Consider the following 20,391-nt stretch of genomic DNA (forward strand, 5'->3'; position numbering starts at 1 on the left):
AGGATCACTTGAGGCCAAAGTTTGAGACCAGCCTGAGCAACATAGTGAGACCCTGTCTCAAAAAAAAAAAAAGAAAAGAAAATACATTAATTAATTATAATTAGTGTCCTGTTTGTAGCTTTACTGTAAAGGAAAACATAGAATATTGGCTAAGAAACAATTTATGAGTTACTCGTATTTGAATTTCAGGCATGTTTAACTATACTAACAGGCTGATACAACAAAGAGACCTCCAGGCATTTAAACAGCAAATAGATACAGTCATGTGTTGCTTAACTACAGGGATACATTCTGAGTAATATGTCATTAGGTCGTTTTGTTGTGTGAACATCATAAAGTGTGCTCACACAAACCTAGATGGTATAGCCTAGGACACACCTAGGACACACCTAGGCTATATGGATTAGCCTATTGCTCCTGGGCTACAAAGCTGCATAGCATGTTACTGTACTGGATACTATAGGCAATTGTAACATAATGGAAAGTGTTTGTATATGTGAATATATCTAAATATGGAAAAGGTACAGTAAAAATACAGTATGATAATCTTATGGGACCATTATTGTATATGCAGTCTATCGTTGACCAAAATGTCATTACATGGTGCATAACTGTTTGTGGTTAAGAATATAAATGAGAGCCAGGCGTGGTGGCTCACACCTGTAATCATAGCACTCTGGGAGGCCGAGGCGGGCAGATTGTTTGAGCTCAGGAGCTCGAGACCAGCCTGAGCAAGAACGAGATCCTGTCTCTACTAAAAAATAGAAAGAAATTATCTGGCCAACTAAAATATATATATACAAAAAATTAGTCGGGCATGGTAGCGCATGCCTGTAGTCCCAGCTGCTCAGGAGGCTGAGGCAGTAGGATCGCTTAAGCCCAGGAGTTTGAGGTTGCTGTGAGCTAGGCTGACGCCACAGCACTCACTCTAGCCCGGGCAACAAAGCGAGACTCTGTCTCACAAAAAAAAAAAAAAAAAAAAAAAAAAAAAAGAATATAAATGAGGCTGGGTGTGGTGGAGCATGTCTGTAATCCTAGCACTCTGGGAGGCCGAAGCAGAAAGATTGCTTGAGCTCAGGAGTTCAAGACCAGCCTGAACAAGAGTGAGACCCCATCTCTACTAAAAATAGAAAAATTAGCCAGGCATGGTGGTGTGTGCCTGCCTGTAGTCCCAGCTACTCGGGAGGCTGAGGCAGGAGGATCGCTTAAGCCCAGGAGTCTGAGGTTGCCGTGAGGTATGATGACACCATCTCACTCTAGCCAGGTGACAGATTAAGACTCTGTCTCAAAAAAAAAAAAAAAAAAAAGAATATAAATGAGAACATGATGCTATTTAAGAAGTTTACTGATGGTGATACCCACCTTATAACAACTTATAATAAGCAATGTAATGTTTTCCAGTCTGTTTCCTTGCTCTGTAGGTCTACAGAGCAGGAGGAGAGGGGAGCTTGGGTGGATGGGGCCCAGCCTTGCCTCCTGTCTGCCTCTGTTTTTATATATTTTACATCCTGGGGATCTCCAGTTTCTTAAAAAGGAGGGAGGGAGGGTGGAGTTCCCTACTAAAAGAAAAATAAACCACTTTTGTAAATATATCTTAATTGTCCCCACCCTGAGATATAAGTTATTATTTTTACTGATGTTCAAATTTTCTCATCCTTGGCAACAGGAAGTTCATTCACCTTGGCTCCCAGAGTCTTTTGGCATCATCTGTGTAACAAAACTATAATAGATACAAGCCAAATAAGAGGCCTATTATTTATTTATCTTAACTAAATAATGGTATATTTAAGGTAGTTATTTTTAATGCGTGAATACTGTGCTCAACTACCAAGTATAACTTTAAATGGGTGAATTGTATGGTATGTGAATTATATCTCAGTAAAATTGCTACAGAAAATACTCAGTTAGTACATGTTAGTGCTAGAAAAATTTCAACCCTGGGGTTACTTTCAAGGCTTTCTTTTTTCTCTTAAATGAAAAGATACAGAAAAGTACAAAAGATTAATATTCTATCTCACACACACTTCAGGGATTGACCACACCTTGCATTCTAGAGGCTGACTCAGCAGCCTGCTTTCGGCAGATTTCATCATTTCTCTGACAGGGACACCCAAGGGGTGGACTCTGCCAAGGGGCCATTTGAAGGAGCTCAGGCTGGGCCTGTCCAGCTCCCTCACCCGGGCCCCCTCCTTTGTATGGCATAGCAAATGGCAAGCAAGAGTGCTGAGGTAGTTGGTTTGAGAGTTAACTTTCTTTTATCCCACATTACTGGATTTAAGAGTTACTTATTGGTTGATATTGATCTTTACAGGAAGAACTAGTGCCCTGTTATCTCTTCATGTGGATTTCATTTTGCAGATGTTTAATGTGTCCTCGCTGTCAGGAACATCCAAGAGAAACAGTACCATTAAGTGAGAGAGAAATGATTTGAGGCCCATTTATATTTTGGATTGTGGGTGCCATTTTTTTCTCTGTTATCTTAGCTAACTTTCATTTATTTATGTCTTGTTTTGGATACACTTAAAGGATTGAATTTTGCATTCAGCCTCTTAAAAAAATATTGACTGTTGGTTCCAAAGAACAAGTCTGTGTACAGTTCTCCAGAACCAAACCAGAGCTTTGGAATTTGTGCCTTTAAATGTCTGTGATTTGCATTTGTACACAAACAGAAACCCACAGAGGTATGTATTTGGGCTTGCATGTGGGTGCATGGTCACCCACGTAGAGCTTTGATTTTCCAGCATGAGCACAGAAAATACGATCATGGTAGTCTCTTATGTCATTAATATCAGTTTGCTCCTTTTCCTGAGTAAGTCAGGCTTTATATTATACCCACCGCCCCATGGTTAGACACCATGAGGGACCACCCAAGACTTGGGGAACATTTGTTTCCTTTGCTTGGAAACCTCAAGGAATGAGGAACACCAAGCCAGAGGGTATTGAGTTGTAAAGTATTTCCTCAATCTTGTGTCCTAATGTAATCATTGTGCTCCATTCCCTTCTAGGGAAAGACATTCCTGGACAGGCATCTCTGGTGTTTGATGTTGCGTTATTGGACCTCCACAACCCCAAGGACAGCATTTCCATTGAGAACAAAGTAGTACCAGAAAACTGTGAGCGGATAAGTCAAAGCGGGGACTTTCTCAGGTATCATTACAATGGTACCCTTCTGGACGGCACCCTTTTTGATTCCAGGTAAGGAAACAACTGGAGCCTTCAGTCACCCCAGTGTCTTATTAAATACGGTCTATCACTATCTGGACCATGGTCTAAATACTCTGTCAGTGCTGCATGATAGTGTTTTCATCTCTAATATAGGTTTTTATTTTCTGATACTGGGTTTCTTCCCAGACTGTTATAACAGCCTCTTTCTTGGGGGCTATTTTAGATGGGTCTGCAGGAAAACAGGAGAGGCTCACTCTAGACTCCCAATACCCCCTTATACTGTGCTTAGCTGTCCACGTCTAAACCCAAGGATGGGGTCCAAGATGGGGAGTGGCCAGAAGTGAGGTCAGAGAGGTACATTGGGCAAAGGATGGGCTTGGTGCCAGAATACCTGGGTCCCAGTCCCTGTCTGTGGTGCAGTAGCTGTGTGACTTGGACAGCATTGGACTTCCTTGAACTTCAGTTTTTTCCCTCTCCCAGCACGTTTCTCAAAGAGATGGTTAGATTAAAGAGATAAGGTATGTGAAGGCGTGTTGCCAACTTCAAAGGCTGATCAGCTGGAGGGGACTGGTTGGATGCATTCAGCTTCCTTCCGGATGCTGGGTGCCCTAGAGGCTAATTGCCGTGCCTCTTTTGTTATTTTCAGTTTTGTTTTGTTTATCAGACAAGGCCTGCAGTTGTACAGATGGCTGGAGTTTGGTATGTCTTGCTCATTCAAGTGGCATGTGTTGTTCGGAAACTATTCGTTTAGCTTCCTGTAGAGCCAACAAATAACGACAGCAACCTCCCTGCCTCTCGGAGGTGATAGACGTCTAGTCTATTTGGTCATCCAAAAACATTACAGAAGAATTTGTTTATGATATTCTTCAATTTGAATAATTCATTCTTCTTGTTCCTAGTATCTATATTTTCTTTTGCATTTTTTATTTAAATTTTTTGGAAAAAGGTAAATCATATGGCTCAAAATCAAAACATAGTGTGTACATTGGGATGTGTTGTACACCTGTCTCTGTCTACCTTACGCCCCCTTAGAGTTAACCATTTTTATTAGTTTCTTTTTTATTTTTCCAATGTGTGGATTTTTCAAAATGCTGATATCAGCAAATACAAATATTATCTTATTTTCTCCTCTTCATAGTATTTGGCATATAGAATATATGGTGTACTATATGTACTGTTCTGTTCTTTGCTTTTTGTTACTTTGGGATTTTTCCATGTTAATGAATAAAGAGAAATCATTTATTTTTTATATCTACATAGTATCCCAGTGGTTGAATATAACATATTTATATAACCATTTCCCTATTGATGAACATTTGAGTTTTTATCTTTTTCTGTTGCGAAAAAGAAATCTTTCAATGCCTGTGTACATTGTTACTTGTTACATTCCACTTTGGTTCTGTTCTTTATTCCCTGGAATTATATTTCCAACTGAAGGATCATTTTACAGTGTACACCAGATTTCTATTTACCTAATAGAACCATAGTTTTCTTAGGTTTCAAATAGCTTTCCATTTCAGTGCAGTGGGATCTAGCCTATCCTAATAGCTGCATGTATTCTATTGTATAGATTTGCCTTAATTTAGGTAATCAGTCCCTGTTGTTTGTCATTTATGTTGTGTCCTATCTTTTGACATTTAATTAGGGCTGCAGTAATTATTTTTGTAGCTAAATCTTAAAATATATGATTGTCTCCTTGGGGTAAATTTCTGGAGGACTCTCTGGGTCAAAGGTTATGTGTATTTTTACAGCTTTTGATATATACTATCAAATTGCTCTCAAGGAAGGTTTTACTGCCCATCCTAGTTTAAGAATGTCCATTCCCTACAAACTTGGAAACATTGGGTGTCACTTAAAAATAATCTTTGCTAATTTGTAGGAGAAAAATGGTACCTGTGGTTTTAATTGAATTTCTTTGACTGCTGTGGAGGTTGAAATCCCTTCAAACGTTTATTTGGATATCTTTTGTGAATTACCTGTTTGGGTCCTTTGTCTATTTTTCTATTGAGAGTATTGGCATTTGTCCTTCTCTTATTGATTCAAAGAGCTCTATATATTAAAGATATTAATTCTTTTATGATTGTACGTTGTTGAAAACATTTTCTTCTGTTTACTTGCATTTTGATTTTTGTTAGTTTGATTTTTGACCCTTTAAATGTGAACTTTTTATGTTGTTAAATATAATATGTTGGACTTGCCCTTTATGGTTCCTGTCTTTGTTGACTTGCTACAAAGCTTGTCCCCTCCCTAGAGTATACAAATATTTGCCTTGTTCTTCAAGCCCTTTAATAATTTTATTTTTTTATCCTTTAAAATTTTCTTTGTTAGAATTTTTATTTTCAAAAGTTATACATTTTAATTGTATGATTGAAATAATGAAAAGATGTGTAATGAAAAATGTAATAATCTCCCTTCAGCCCCTTCATTCACACCACCCTGAGGTAACCAGTGTTAACAGCCTTCCACAGTCTCTGCCTGCTCATAAATGCTTTTGGATTTAAATCTGTAATCCGTCTGGAATTTACTGTGGTATCAATGTAACAGGAAGGATCTAACTTTATTTTTTTCCAAGTGGTTAGCTAGTTTTTCCAACATCCTTCATTGAATAACCATCTTTTTCCCACTGATCTAAAATGTGACATTTGTTATGAACTAAATTCTTACTTATGCTTTTGGGTCTTTGTCTAGAATTTTTATGCTTTTCTATTGATTTATCCATTCCTGGGCTAGTATCATGCCTTTAACTATTATTAACTATTGTTAGCTTTTTAGTTTGTATGGTAGAGAGTATTTTTTTTTTAAATACAGTTTTTCTCTACTAAGTGATACATTGACATGATTCAAAATGAGCATCATCCACCTGCCTCGCTGGCTATGGCCTCTTCCACATTGGCTTGGGACAGGTTGCTTCTGTTTCTCTCTCTCTTTTTTTTCTTTCATTTAGTGGCAGGGTCTCACTGTGTCACCTGGGCTGGAGTGCAGGGGCTATTCACAGGTGCTGTCATAGTGTACTACAGCCTCGAACTCCTGGCCTCATAATCTTCCAGTCTCAGCCTCCCGAGTAGCTGGGACCATGGGCACGGGACATGTGGCCTGAATAGGGAGGGCTTCTTGAGACCAAAAATGTTGAAGCTAAAGTCCAGTTTAAATTTCCCTCCTGTCCTTGTCCCAGTTCCCCTCTCCATAGGAAACTGGTGTTATTAACTTCATAGGTTTTTCGTACATGTACAATAAAATTCTGCTGCCCAGGCTGGAATGCAGTAGCATGATCATAGCTCATTGCAACCTCAAACTCCTGGGCTCAAGCAATCTTCCTGCTTCAGCCTCCCCAGTAACTGGGAACTACAGATGTGTGTCACCACACCTGGCTAATTTTTCTTATTTTTTGTAGAGTTAGGGTCTGGCTATATTATCCAGGCTGGTCTTGACTCCTGGGCTCAAGCAATTCTCCCACCTCGGCCTCCCAAAGTGCTGGGAGTATAGACGTGAGCCATCTCGCCTGGCCCATTTTAATTTTTTACAATAATGATAGCTTGCTATATACAGCACCTTTAAAACAGTATTCTTTTTTTTTTTTTTTTTTTGAGACAGAGTCTCACTTTGTTGCCCAGGCTAGAGTGAGTGCCGTGGCGTCAGCCTAGCTCACAGCAACCTCAGACTCCTGGGCTTAAGCGATCCTCCTGCCTCAGCCTCCCGAGTAGCTGGGACTACAGGCATGCGCCACCATGCCCGGCTAATTTTTTGTATATATATATTTTTAGTTGGCCAGATAATTTCTTTCTATTTTTAGTAGAGACGGAGGCTTGCTCAGGCTGGTCTCGAACTCCTGACCTCGAGCGATCCACTTGCCTCGGCCTCCCAGAGGGCTAGGATTACAGGCGTGAGCCACCACGCCCGGCCTAAAACAGGATTCTTAATTATATCTGTTTCCAAATGAATTTTAGAATTACTTTATTGACACCCTTGCACCACAGATACACCACTGGGATTTTGACTGGAGTTATTTTAAAGTTCACAAATTAGGGGAGCCTTGACTACTTTTCCATTGAGGAACAGATGGTTTTCCATTGACTCATCTTGAACATTTAAAGTTATTCAGGCCCACCCTGCTCATCTGCTCTCTTCTGAGGCTGTTTCCTGCCTCTCCCTCCCTGCTGGCCTGGTGCTTCTCCTGTATGCAGCTCCCGTGGCCTTCAGTGTCCACGTCCCCCTGCCCCTGTGGAACCTTTGCCGTCTGTTCCGCTGGCAGCTCCTCCCCCGTGAGGCAGCTGCCCTCTCTCCCACCACCCGGGGTCCCTCCATCAGGACCCCAGCCCACAGGTTTCCTCCCCTACCTGCCGGAGAGGTAGGAACCGGGGAAGGTGAGAGCCCTGCCCTGGCTGGAGGATGCTCCTGTTCCCTGCTGTGCTCCCTTCCCGGCCTTCCTGCCAGCGTGAGGGGAGGAGGTTTGGGGCTGCTCTCCTTGGTGGGTAGGAAGGGGTGCTTCTCCACAGTCCCCTGTGGGTTTTTTTGTAGATAATCTCTCGCTTCCTGGGTGAGGAAAATCATCTGTTATTGTCATTTCTTCATGCCCCTTGGCTGTGTGGACTCCAAGGGGTATTGAGAAGGGAGCGTCCCCACAGCTCTGCCTTCTCATCTCCCTGGCTCCACTTGGTGGGACTGTCCTCTCCGAGCAGTTGTCCCCGGACTGTGCATGACGAGGTGACTGTAGAGCTGACGGGCTCTGTCAGGACAAGCTTCTGCCTCATCTGCACCGGCTGGTGTGGGCAGGGGAGGCAGGCCCCTGTGGCCCGACAGCACACTGGGCCTATGATGTCTTATTATTTTATTCTGAAATCATCAGGTTTTGGGAAATCGATTTCTCTTTTCAGCAAACTCATAGTAATCAGACTCCACTGGCAATTTACACAGAGGCTGGGTCTCTCCACCGAGCGGAATACTTGGGCCTCCTGCCAGGGACACCTGGGAAACCCAGGTTGTCACAGGGGTAGCTTGGCGAGCAGGGCTGCAGTGGGGATATTTCATCCAGGCTGTGGAATTAAATTGCCCTCAGTATATATGCTGCTTTTCTGGCCTCAGAATATTCATGTCCCACATATACAGATACCTTCTCTTTGGATACCTAAGACATTGTCCTTGCGATACATTCTTAATTTCTGATAAGACTATGTTTGATGCTTTTTTCATTAACTCAACGTGGTTACCAACGGTGCAGTCTAGTTTATATTAACTCCATTTCTGTGTGGTGCTTCTCATAACCTGACCAAACCCGAGGGTTGGACGGCTTGTTCTGGGAGTGTTTGTGCAGATGGCTGTGTGGGGACCTTACTGGGGAGCGTGTTTCCTGGCTATGGTTTATCCTGTTCCAGGTCTGGAAGCCCCTATGCTCCTTTGCATCATGGTCCTGACTAATTTACACAGCTGCTGTGTTCCTCACGAATGACCTTCCTTCTTTTCTAGCTACTCTCGGAACCGCACCTTTGACACCTACATTGGGCAGGGCTACGTGATTCCTGGGATGGATGAAGGTTTACTTGGTGTTTGCATTGGAGAGAAGCGAAGGATTGTGGTACCCCCTCACCTGGGCTATGGAGAGGAAGGAAGAGGTGAGCGTCATCCACCTGCCTTGCTGGCTGTGGCCTCTTCCACATGGCTCGGAACAGGGCTGCTTCTCTCTTTTTTGTTTTCTCTTTTATTTAGTGGCAGGGTCTCACTGTGTCACCCAGGCTGGAGTGCAGGGGCTATTCACAGGTGCCGTCATAGTATACTACAGCCTCGAACTCCTGGCCTCGTGATCCTCCCGTCTCAGCCTCCCGAGTAGCTGGGACCACAGGCACAGGACATGCGGCCTGAATGGGGAGGGCTTCTTGAGACCAAAAACGTTGAAGCTAAAGTCCAGTTTAAGACTAGAATGTCCAAATAGACTGGAGTTTCCAGAGTTATTCTGTTATTTCTCTTTATTCCCTCTGCCCATTTTCCTTTTCCTTTTGAAAATTTTTGAACCTACAACAAAGTTAAAAGAACTGGATAATGAATTCTACTTTGTTTCCCCAGTTGTTAACGTCTTGCTGTATTTGATCTCCTTTTACATTTATTTATTTGTTCTTGGCAGAACCATTTGAAAGTAAGTGCAGAAGTTCCTTTTTGTTTTTTGTTTTATATACCCTAAAATTCACCCATTCAACTATACAATTCAATGACTTTTAATAAATTTAGTGAGTTGTGCAACCATCACCAAATCAAGTTTTAGGACAGTTTTGTCACCCTAATAGCAAACTTCCTTTTACAAGTTACACAGATAATACATGTTGGCTTTGGGAAAAAAAAAATACAGATAAACAAAACAAAAATCTCCCATCATCCCACCACCCAGAAATAAACTTTGTTAATGTTAATGTGGTAGGCAGAATGTTGGCCGTAGAAGGTGTCCACATCCTAATCCCCAGAACCTGTGAGTATGTTACGTTGTTAAAAGGGACTTTTTTGTTAACCCTGTTCTGATTTCTACCGATATATAGATCTTGAGATTTTTCCCAGTAGAGTTGGTTAGAAACTGGGGTGTACCATGGAGAAATATTTTTTTCTCCCTGATTTAAATTTCCAGTTTATTAAGCCACAACAGATTGAAGCTTGAGATATATTCATTAGGCCTTGCTTCATGTCCTGCGAGTTCAGCGTCTTGATGCGCTGTTGTTTTGATCATGTAAATTTCTACTTCCAGGCAAATACACACAGAAACAAGTAAATGCTTTCTGAGTGTTCTTGTTTCCTTCTGACCTTGAGGGACTAATCCTTCCTTTCTCTAAAAAGAATGTATTGATGGAAAACATTTGCTTAAATTATTTTTTTCCTTTTGGCTTTCCATCAAGTATGAAATAGAACTCTGCAAAGAATTATATAAGGCTCTGGGAAGCTTGTAAATTTCTGGGCATGAGACCGCTTCATCCTGAGTCATATGTTGCTGTGGGGGAAGGTGCCCTGAGGACTCAAACCCAAGTGCTCTCGTGCCGGGTCTGCATCTGTCTTCTGAGCTGTGACCACCAAGGCCTCTTTGTGGGAATTGCATAGGGTCTAATGCTGGGTCCTGAGGAACTGGCCCAGAAGGGTGTCAGGATGCAGAATCCATCTAATTTGTGGCTTCCTTGCCACATACCCCAAGGCCCAGCACATAGTATGCGTTCAGCAAATATTTGTGGGAGGAATGAATTGCCAGGCTCTCCGTGGGGCTCTCAGCCTCTGTCAGCATTTTCTTTTGTTGCAGCTGCTTTCTTATGCAGGCTTGGTGGAGAGGAAGGGGTAGGCCTTTTTTTTTTTTTTTTTTTTTTTTTGAGACAGAGTCTCACTCTATTGCCTGGGCTAGAGTGCCATGGCGTCAGCCTAGCTTACAGTAACCTCAAACTCCTGGGCTCAAGCGATCCTCCTGCCTCAGCCTCCCAAGTAGCTGGGACTACAGGCATGCACCACCATGCTCGGCTAATTTTTTCTATATATTTTAAGTTGTCCAGCTAATTTCTTTCTATTTTTTTAGCAGAGACGGGTCTCGCTCTTGCTCAGGCTGGTTTCGAACTCCTGAGCTCAAAGGATCCGCCTGCCTCAGCCTCCCAGAGTGCTAGGAGTGCTCACAGGCGCCCGGCCTTCAAGATAGGCCTTTTGAGAAAGGTTCTGGACTTTTCTGCTCTCTGCTTTGTTCCATGGGGTCAGCCCTGAAGTTAGGATGCTTAGATGTGTTTGCAGCCCTGCAGTGGGGAATGGATTCTGTCCGCAAGTTTGTGTAAGCGTTGCTTCCTCAGTGGTTTGTTGTTACCCAACTTCCAAATGACTTTTTGAGCACTCTTTTAGGAAAGAGAGGAAAGTGAAGAAAATAACTTATGTTTTACCCCTGTGTGTCTAGGACTTGTTGCACTTGAACTCTTTCAAGCCTGGAAGCAATCCTCTGAGCTGTTACTATCCTCGTGGTTTAGATAAGATAATGAGACCCAAGATAATGAGCCCCGGAGAGTTTGAGTCATTTGTCCAAGGCCACGGTAGCTAATCAGTGATGAAGCCAGAATTGGGCCCAGGGCTTTCATTCATTCATTCACTTATTTATTTTTCAGTTCATAGCCATGTCCTAATTTTTTATTTTTCAGATTTTTTTTCCAGTTCATAGCAGTGTCCTAATTACCTGGGGCTTTCTGACCTGCATATGTCCTAGGCAGACAGAAAGAACTGAGTTTCTATCTATGGTGACTTGTTGATACTCACACATGGAGAACTGAGAACTCAAACCAGAAGTCCCAGAGCCCTCAGAGGATATTCAGGACTTTCTGATGCCCTCCAGGAGCTATAGTTTCTTAGCTGGCTGCCTTTATATTTTTGTCATCTGTGTCTCTTCTTGAGGAGGCAGGCTGGTGAAAACTGAATGTCCACTTCTGCATTGGTTAAGGGTTTATTGAGAGAGGAGGCTGATGTTGGGGCCACAGTGAAATGTTGGATTGTTTTCACCTGTTTTTTGGCCAGCACCCATTTCTACACTTACTTTGTAGACGACAGCCTTGTGGAAGTCAGAGAAAGATAGACGGGTGGAGCTCAAGTCCCCAAGGCAGGTGGGGTCTCTGTTTTTGTAGGCCCAGAAACTCTATCTGCTCATCCAGGAAAGATTCATTGAGTATCTTCATGACCAGACCCTGCTCTAGGTGCTAGGGATTCAGCAGAGAAAAAGACAAAACTTCTTCCCACACAGAGCTTATGTCTTGTTGATGCCCTCAATAGACGTGTGTTTGTGCCTCGTCTGAGGAAATCAGGCACCTGGTAGACTGACTCACGTTAACTTTGTGGGAGCTGACTTACACCCCTGATGCTGAATAGACTGGGTGTGAATCGACCTCTCCACCGCTTGGAATGCTCGTGCCTAGAATCCTCAGGCTTCGTTGTCAGGAGAATGCTTGACAAGCTGATGTCAGATCCCAGGATGTGAGTGGTTCCAGGTGTAATCCTTTTGGCCCTGGAGAAGGCTCTGTACCCAGTGCACCTTGGAAGGGCGATTATATTTGCACTGACCGAATGTGGTGTCTGCCCACCTGGATAGGAGAAAGAAAGGTCACGTGCTCACTTAAAGACCACGGAACATAGTGTTCCTTAAACTTGGTTGCCTGTGAGAAATCCCTGGAAAACTAATTTATTTATTTATTTATTTCAGCATATTATGGGGGTACAAAAGTTTAGGTTATGTATATTGCCCTTGCCCCCCGTCCCCCCAGAATCAGAGCTTCAAGCGTGTCCATCCTCTGGACGGTGCACATCGCACTCATTATGTATGTATACACCCATCCCCTCCCCCCACATCTGCCCGACACCCGATTAATGTTATTCCTAAATGTGTGGAAAACTTTTTTTAAATGCCTGGCTTCAGTCTAATCTGAGGGTTCTCAAAGTTTGGTGCATATCACAGACTAGAGTCACCTGGGATGCTTAAAGCTCACAGAACCCAGGTGTGAGTGGGAGAAGGCCGGGCCGTTTGTACTTTTACCAAGTTCCCCAGGACATTCTGATACCCAGCTAAGTCCAAGACCGCTGCTCTAGATAAGCTACTTCTGAAACTCAGAGTGGGGCTCAGGCATGAACATTATTTTTAATGCTCCTAGGTGTTTTTTTTTTGAGATGATCATATGATTTTCTTTTTTATTCTGTGAATGTGGTAAATTACATTGAGTGATTTTTTTTTATTGTAGTGAAATATACATAACATCTTTACCATTTTAAACATTTTAAGTGTACACTTCATTGGCATTAAACAGATTCACAGTGTTGTGTAACTATCACCTCCCGTCTATCCGGAAAACTCTTTCATCATCCCCAACATAAACTGTTACACAGTAACTCCCCTTCCCCCTCCTGTCAGCCTCTGGCAGCCGCCACTCCACTGTCTGTCTCTATGAATTTGCCCATTCTAGGGACTTCATGTAAGTGGAGTCATGTATTATCTGCCCTTCTGTGTTTGGTGTATTTTACTTAGCATAATGTTTTCAAGGTCCATCCGTATTTAGCATATATCGAAATTTCATTCCTTTTATTGGCTAATAAATTTCCTTTTTATGGCTGAATGAATATTCCATTGTATGTATATACTGCATTTTGTTTATGAGTTCATCTGGCGACGAACGCTTGGGTTGTTTCCACTTTTTGCCTGTTGTGAATAATGCTGCTATGTACATGGGTGTTCAAATTTCCACTTTCAGTTCTTTTGGGTATATATCTAGGAGAGAGATGTTTAAATTTATTTTTTTATTGAGATATAATTCATACACTATAACATTAATCATTTTAAAGTTTACAATTTAGTTGTTTTAGTATAATATATTAATAAGGTAGTGCAACCATTACCACTATCTAATTCCAGACATTTTCATCACTTCAAAAAGTAACTGCTTGGCCGGGCGCGGTGGCTCACGCCTGTAATCCTAGCCCTCTGGGAGGCCAAGGCGGGTGGATCGCTCGCGGTCAGGAGTTCGAGACCAGCCTGAGCGAGACCCCGTCTCTACTAAAAATAGAAATAAAAATTATCTGGACAACTAAAAATATATATATAGAAAAAATTAGCCGGGCATGGTGGCGCATGCTTGTAGTCCCAGCTACTCGGGAGGCTGAGGCAGTAGGATCGCTTAAGCCCAGGAGTCTGAGGTTGCTGTGAGCTAGACTGATGCCACGGCACTCACTCTAGCCACGGCAACAAAGTGAGACTCTGTCTCAAAAAAAAAAAAAAAAAAAAGGTAACTGCTTACCCATTAGCAGTCACTGTCAGTGCCCTCTCTCCCCCAGCCCCCAGCGCCCCGACTGGCAATGAGTAATCTCTTTCCTGTCTCTGTGCATTGGCCTCTTCTGGACATTCCATACCAGTGGAGTCCCACAGGATGTGGCCTTTTGTGTCCGTCTGCTTCCACTTAGCATACTGTTTTCAAGTTCATCCCAGGTGACTTTAGTGGGTTACCAAGGTTGAGAAGGCACTGATCTGGCTCTGCAGCCACTCACCCCATCATGTGTGTTAGTTTCCCACATGGAGCTGCCCTTGGCCCTGGCTCAGAGCAGCCTTCTGGCTGGCGGTTGTCTCACTTCCTGGCTCCTGGGGGAAGGACCCGCACCACATTCCACTCACAGCAGCAGCTCCCCGTCCCGAGTGACTGCCAGGCACCTGTGTTCTGCTATAAAGCACAAGATTCTCTAATTATTACCTTTAACTTTGGACAAGCCCCAAGTTTTGTATCTTAGTTTCCTCACCTGTAAATTGGGAATATAGGATTTTAATGAGAATTAAATAATACATATAAAGCACTTAGTAGAATGCCTGGTACTTAATAAACACACATTAAGAGAGATGGGGGCCAGGTGTGGTGGCTCACACCTGCAATCCTAGCATTCTGGGAGGTCGAGGTGGGAGGATCGCTTGAACTCAGGAGTTTGAGATCAGCCTGAGCAAGAGCGAGACCCTGTCTGTACTAAAAATAATAAAAATTAGCTGGGTGTGGTGGTGCATGCCTGTAGTCCCAGCTACTCGGCAAGAGGATTGCTTGAGCCCAGGAGTTTGAGGTTGCTGTGAGCTAGGCTGACGCCACGGCACTCTAGCCCAGGTGACTGAGCGAGACTCTGTCTCAAAAAAAAAAAAGAAAAGAGAGAGAGGAGAGAGACCAACCTCTCTTGTTGGTTGAGAGACACAGGAAAGTACCTGGTCTGTGTCACCTCCCTGGTGAGGATGGGAGGTGGGAGGGGCTGTTGGTGTCCTGTCGCTGTCTGATCTGCCTACAGCTGTGTTGTTTTCTTGAGTTGTATCAGGTCTGAGTTGGTTTTCTTCTAGGTAAAATGCTAATGATAATACTCTACATATCTTTGACTCTAACATGATTTAAAAATTTTTTACATTTGAACTTTTCTGAAATGACCTAGGGGATGTGTTTCAGAACTTAGCATGTGTTTAAGATGTCCCCCACCACCTGTGAGGCTGTCACTAAATTCCTGGGTTGATGGTAATACTCACCCCATAAGTTTGCTACAGGGATTTCATGAGAAAATGTATGTGAGAAACACTTTTGTAAATTGTAAAACATTATTCAGATGAGAGATACTGTTTTCAAAAATGGAGATCATGGAAAAGAAAAATTTATTAATAATTTTACGTAGAACAAATAGGACGTGTTGTAACAGCATGTCATGACTGTTAGGTGTACTGTCATAAGGGGTCAGTTTTGTTGAGGGTCTTCTCCTCTGTGAAGTTCGTGTTAGTTTTATGTTCTTGAGCAGTGGTAGGACACTGGGTGATTCTCACTCTGCCACTGATTTTCTCATCCCGCCTTCCACTTCCTGTGGGTGAGGGGCAAACCTTAATTTGGCTAGGCTCGAGTTTGCTCATCTGTGATCAGCTTAGTCACTCATCTTTTGGGCTCGATGATTCCATGGTGCAATAGCCCATAGTGTTGAATTGTAGTCCAAACTGTGCTCATAACCGGCGTAAGACCTTGGGCATATCCGTGCCTCAGTTTCTCCATCCGTAAAGTGAAGATTAGGTTACTTCTCATGGCCCATTTAGCTTCAGTCGCCTAGGAGTTCATACTGGGTGCCTGTATTTCTCACTTGGAGGGCTGTGAGGACACACCTGGTGATACTGAGGAGGCGCATGTGCTGCAGCTTAGAGGGTTCATTCATTAATTCCATGTGTCTGTTCATTAGGGAACATCCCCGGCTCGGCCGTGCTGGTGTTTGACATCCACGTGATCGACTTCCACAATCCGGCAGACTCCATCAGCATCACCTCCCACTACAAGCCCCCCGACTGCTCAGTGCTGAGCAAGAAGGGGGACTACCTCAAGTATCACTACAACGCCTCCCTTCTCGATGGGACCCTGCTGGACTCCACGTAAGGGCAGCCGGAACGGTGTGGGGGTGAGCCTGGAGGGTGACAGTCATGTTCCTGCCATTCTCCTTCTCTTTTCATTAGATGTTGGCTGCGAGCTTTGGTCCCTGTGCCTTCCCCACTGCATAGCTCAAGCCTGCCTCACCCTGATGCTCAGGTGCATTATTCTCGAAGTTTCCTATTCTAAGAGTTTCACCTTGCTCTTGGCTGTTTCTTACCCCGCAAAATTGTCTTTCTGAAAAGCAGATCTCATCATATAACTGATGTCTTTAAAAACTGACTCACAGATAAAAGCCAAACTCCAGAGTCTGGCACATAGAACTCTTTTTGTCAGCTCCATTCTGCCCCACCAGTCTCTTCTGCTGGGGCCCATCTTCTGCCTTCCAGGGCTGCCATGTGCGGTGGCTGCCATGTGCGGTGGTACAGGTTGTGCACTGCTTGCTCCCTTTTTTCTGGCTAACTTCTGCTCTGGCTTAAGTATTCTCCCTTTTCTCAAAATCTTTCCTTAATTCCTAGGAAGAATCAACTACTACTGCTTCTGTAGTCTCAGAACACTTTATGTATTACTTGTCATTTAGTTATTTTTGTTTCTATCTCTGTTGCTGGTCTGACTACCTTGGGACACCCAACGTGTCTATTCATATTTTTATTCCCTGCACCTTGCCCAGAGCATAGCACAAAGGGAGCGTTTTATCAATGTTAATTGATTGAGATAGATCTGAGAATGTATTAAATAGGAATCAGTTGTATAAGCTAGCATCAGGTATGTAAAAGGAGCTTTGCTTTGTGTGTATCTAAATCTTCAGATATATCTGTAAGTTAGTACAATATTCTCTTCTTTGGGAAAGAAATATTTTCAGCATTTCTTTATATATCCATTTTTGTACTGAGCCTGGGTTAGTCTCCTACGTTTGGTCTTGGGGAGAAATAAAGGCTTCATGTAAGCAAATATGTGCTGCTGCATTTTGGTATGCAGGACCTTCTCTCCCTGCCACTTGTCCCTCTGCCTTCTAGCTTCGGGTGACAGTGTGTCTAGCTGTAGAGAGAGCCCTAGGGACATACTATTAAGAGCATTCCCTCCGGGGCTAGGAGATCCTGTATGCTAATGTGTTTAATGTCTTTCATGAAATCTAAAAGATATTGATCATTAGAAACGTTATGTCATGTATCTCTAAGAAAGTAAAAATGCTGGCAAAAAATAATGACATGCTGTCAATCATAAAACGTCTCCTAATTACAGAGGGTTAAAATGTGAAAAAAAAATGCATTTCAGAATCAGTGAAATATGTACATAGCTGCCGGGGCCCAGATTGACAGGGACCTGCCTGACGACAAACCTGGCAAAGAAATCCCAGCCACTGGCTCGCGGGAGCACGCGGGCAGCAGGGCAGCCAGGAAGGAGCCTTGCAGGTCAAGTGAGCTCACGCACGTGCAACGGGGCAGCAAGGTCTGTGGCTGCTGTCACTGTCTTGCTGACCTTCATATTCCTGCCTGGTGCTCCCAAGGCCGAGGAAAGGGGAAATAGGGGTGGGACACGAACAGAGGAGTTCCTGCTTCTCCCGTGGGGCGGGAGACTCAGTCTTCCTGCCTTCTGAGTGTGTTTGGCGGATTCGTGACATTCTGATGGAGCACTCAGGAGCCACGCGAGGCAGGGCTCCTTCTTCTTGTCAGAAACTCCATTTTGTGTCCTGAGAGTCTTTGTGTTACGCGTAGATCCGCACAGCAGAGCAGCAGTGGGATCCCTCTGGCATCTTCCTAGTATAAGTTTCAGGATAATGGAATAACGGAAGTGTGGCGGGCAGCTGCCTACCCGGTCCCAACTCAGCCTGTGCTCAGAGGGGAGAGGGGCGGGCAGAGGGCAGACAGGACGCAGGACGCCCACGGGTGGAATAAGGAGAGTGTTACAGAGAAAAACTGGCCAACAAAGCTATCAATAAACTGAAATAAAAATAAAAGGACCTGAGAAAAAAGAATTAGTGGCATTTTCAGCGATGATACATGAAAACAAATGGTTTGCTTGGAGGATTTTCTTCATCCGTGTGTGTGTGTGTGTGTGTGTGTGTGTGTGCATCTCACTGGCCTTGGGGAGGAAGAACAAACATTCATTACTTGATAACTGAGTTCTGGAATGTTCCGTAAGACTTTGGAATGGGAGTAGTCCCAGGGGAGGTCCAGGGTGGTGGGTGCCTGGACAAGGCAGTGTGAGGTCCTCGTGCTGCGGGCAAGGGTGGCTCCCTCCTGCAGGGCTGGGGACAGGGCGTGCCGTGCGGGGGTTGGTTTTGTTTCGGTTTCCTCCCAGGTAGGAAAACAGAAACCCAGTTTTGGTTTGCTGGCCCAGGGAGGCTGGGAAGCCTGAGAGGGGGATGTGACTCAAAGGGGCCGTCCTATCCATGTGGTCACCACCTGGCCACGGGTTGAGGGATATGAGGGGGCTTTTCTCCCTTGGCACTGAAGAACACGCGCACTGTTTGCCTTTAGGAAGTGGTAGGAATGCCACAGCATTTGAAGTAGTTTCATTTTCAGACTGAAGTGATAGAGTTTTCCCCAGGGTCCATGGGCGTCAGGGTCATTAATTAGAGTCATAGACGATTACACACGCATGCACTTGACACCCTCAAGGCCATCCATTTATTGAGCCCTTTATCCTTGCTCTCCACTGTGCCAGACATACTGTATTACTTGCCATTTAGAACCTCCCTGTGAGATAGCTACATGATTATCTCCATTTTACAGATAAAATAACTGAGAGATTGCATTTCCCAGGCTCAAATTAAGTGGCAGAACCAGGATTCAAACTCAGGTCTTGCTGAATCCAAAACCCAGGGTCTTAACTACATTATATATAACAAAAAATTGTCATAAAAATGCCTGATTAGAACATCAACTAAAACTTAAAGAAAAGTTGCAAGAGTAGTACAAAGAACCTTTTTCCCCCTTGGGCCACTGGAAAGTAGGTTGCCACAGTGATGTCCCGTGGCCTAAGACATGTCCATCACCCCAAATACTTGAGTGTGTATTTTCTGCAAACACGAACATTCTCCTACGTAACTCATTACATCTATTAAAATCAGAAAATTAACACTGATACGTTACTACCTTTTAATCCTCAGACCCCACTTTAGTTTTACCAAATATTCCCCTATGGTCGGTCCTCTTTCGCAAAACGATCCATTCCAGTATGCTCCTCCGCTCTGGAGCAGTTCCTCAGTCTTCTCTTAATTTTCATGACCTTGACACCTTTGAAGATGTCAGGCCAGTTATTTTGCAGAATGTGCCTCAATTTCTGTCTGTCTGGTGTTTCTTCATTATTGATAGGGGTTATGTGTCTTCTGTGGAAATACCCTAGAAGCGATGTGTTCTCATGGGAACATGCTCTAGTGCCGGCGGGTTGATGACCTAACCCAGGGCTCTTCTGTTTCATTCTCAGGTGGAATTTAGGCAAAACTTATAATATTGTTTTGGGATCTGGACAAGTCGTGTTGGGAATGGACATGGGTCTCAGAGAGATGTGCGTCGGAGAGAAGCGGACAGTGATCATCCCACCCCACCTGGGCTACGGGGAGGCTGGCGTGGGTGAGTAAGCGACAGTATGCAAGGGTGTTTGGGCACAGTCACCACCTGAATTTTGTGCTTTTTGGGCTGCCGTAGTTGGAGCCACAATATGCTGCCTCCATTTAAAACCCAAAGAGTCTATGTTTTCTAAAGTATTTAGCATTTTTGCTTAAAGACCCCTGTGAATTCAGTGAGGCACGTTGATGTCCCCTTACCCTCTTGAGAGAAAACAGGTTTCAGTGAAATAACCTCGGATCTCCAGCCCATGTGTGGGACTTGTCCCTGGGGGAGCTTTCCAGATTTCTCTGGGGTTGGGCTGAGCACGTCCTTCCAGAACTGTTTCCTGGGACAAGTGGAATTCTATAGGCTGTTGCTTCTCACTTCTCCCGAGCCTGTAAGCTGTCCAGGACAGTTTCCTTCTGGAAGAGATTACTTCCAAGTTCTGGAAATGCTGGCTTTACCTAATCCTCACGGTGGTTATGTTTTACCGCATGATTTCATCCAGAATGTGTCCTCCATGTGGAGGGTTCAGGAACCCCTTCTTTTCAGTGTTCCTACACTGCTGATACCTGGGTGGAAAGGGCTAACCTGTAGAAACAATAGCCACTTTGGATTGATTTTGTTTTTTTTCACAACTTTTTACATAATTGTAAAAGTACATCTGTTTTTCCCACCAATCCCAGAAGAAACCCTTTAAAAAATATGTTGTATATTCTTTAAGACTTTTCCTATGTTATATATTATAAATAATTATGTAACATTATATATAAATTATAATCTAGATAATATATAAT

General features: G+C 43.6%; 1 protein-coding gene across 2 annotated transcripts in view; it reads left to right on the forward strand.

Annotated features, from left to right (window-relative positions):
- Window positions 1-20,391, forward strand: part of FKBP9 (FKBP prolyl isomerase 9) — a 40,924-nt gene that overhangs the window by 15,798 nt on the left and 4,735 nt on the right. For both annotated transcript variants that reach the window (XM_045564579.1, XM_045564580.1), the window contains exons 5-8: window positions 3,006-3,195; window positions 8,626-8,771; window positions 15,862-16,048; window positions 19,473-19,618. In XM_045564579.1, the coding sequence (XP_045420535.1) occupies window positions 3,006-3,195; window positions 8,626-8,771; window positions 15,862-16,048; window positions 19,473-19,618 (669 nt within the window). The remainder of the gene's footprint in view (window positions 1-3,005; window positions 3,196-8,625; window positions 8,772-15,861; window positions 16,049-19,472; window positions 19,619-20,391) is intronic.

Source organism: Lemur catta, chromosome 11 (assembly GCF_020740605.2).
Source record: "Lemur catta isolate mLemCat1 chromosome 11, mLemCat1.pri, whole genome shotgun sequence".
NCBI classification, from domain to species: Eukaryota; Metazoa; Chordata; class Mammalia; order Primates; family Lemuridae; genus Lemur; species Lemur catta.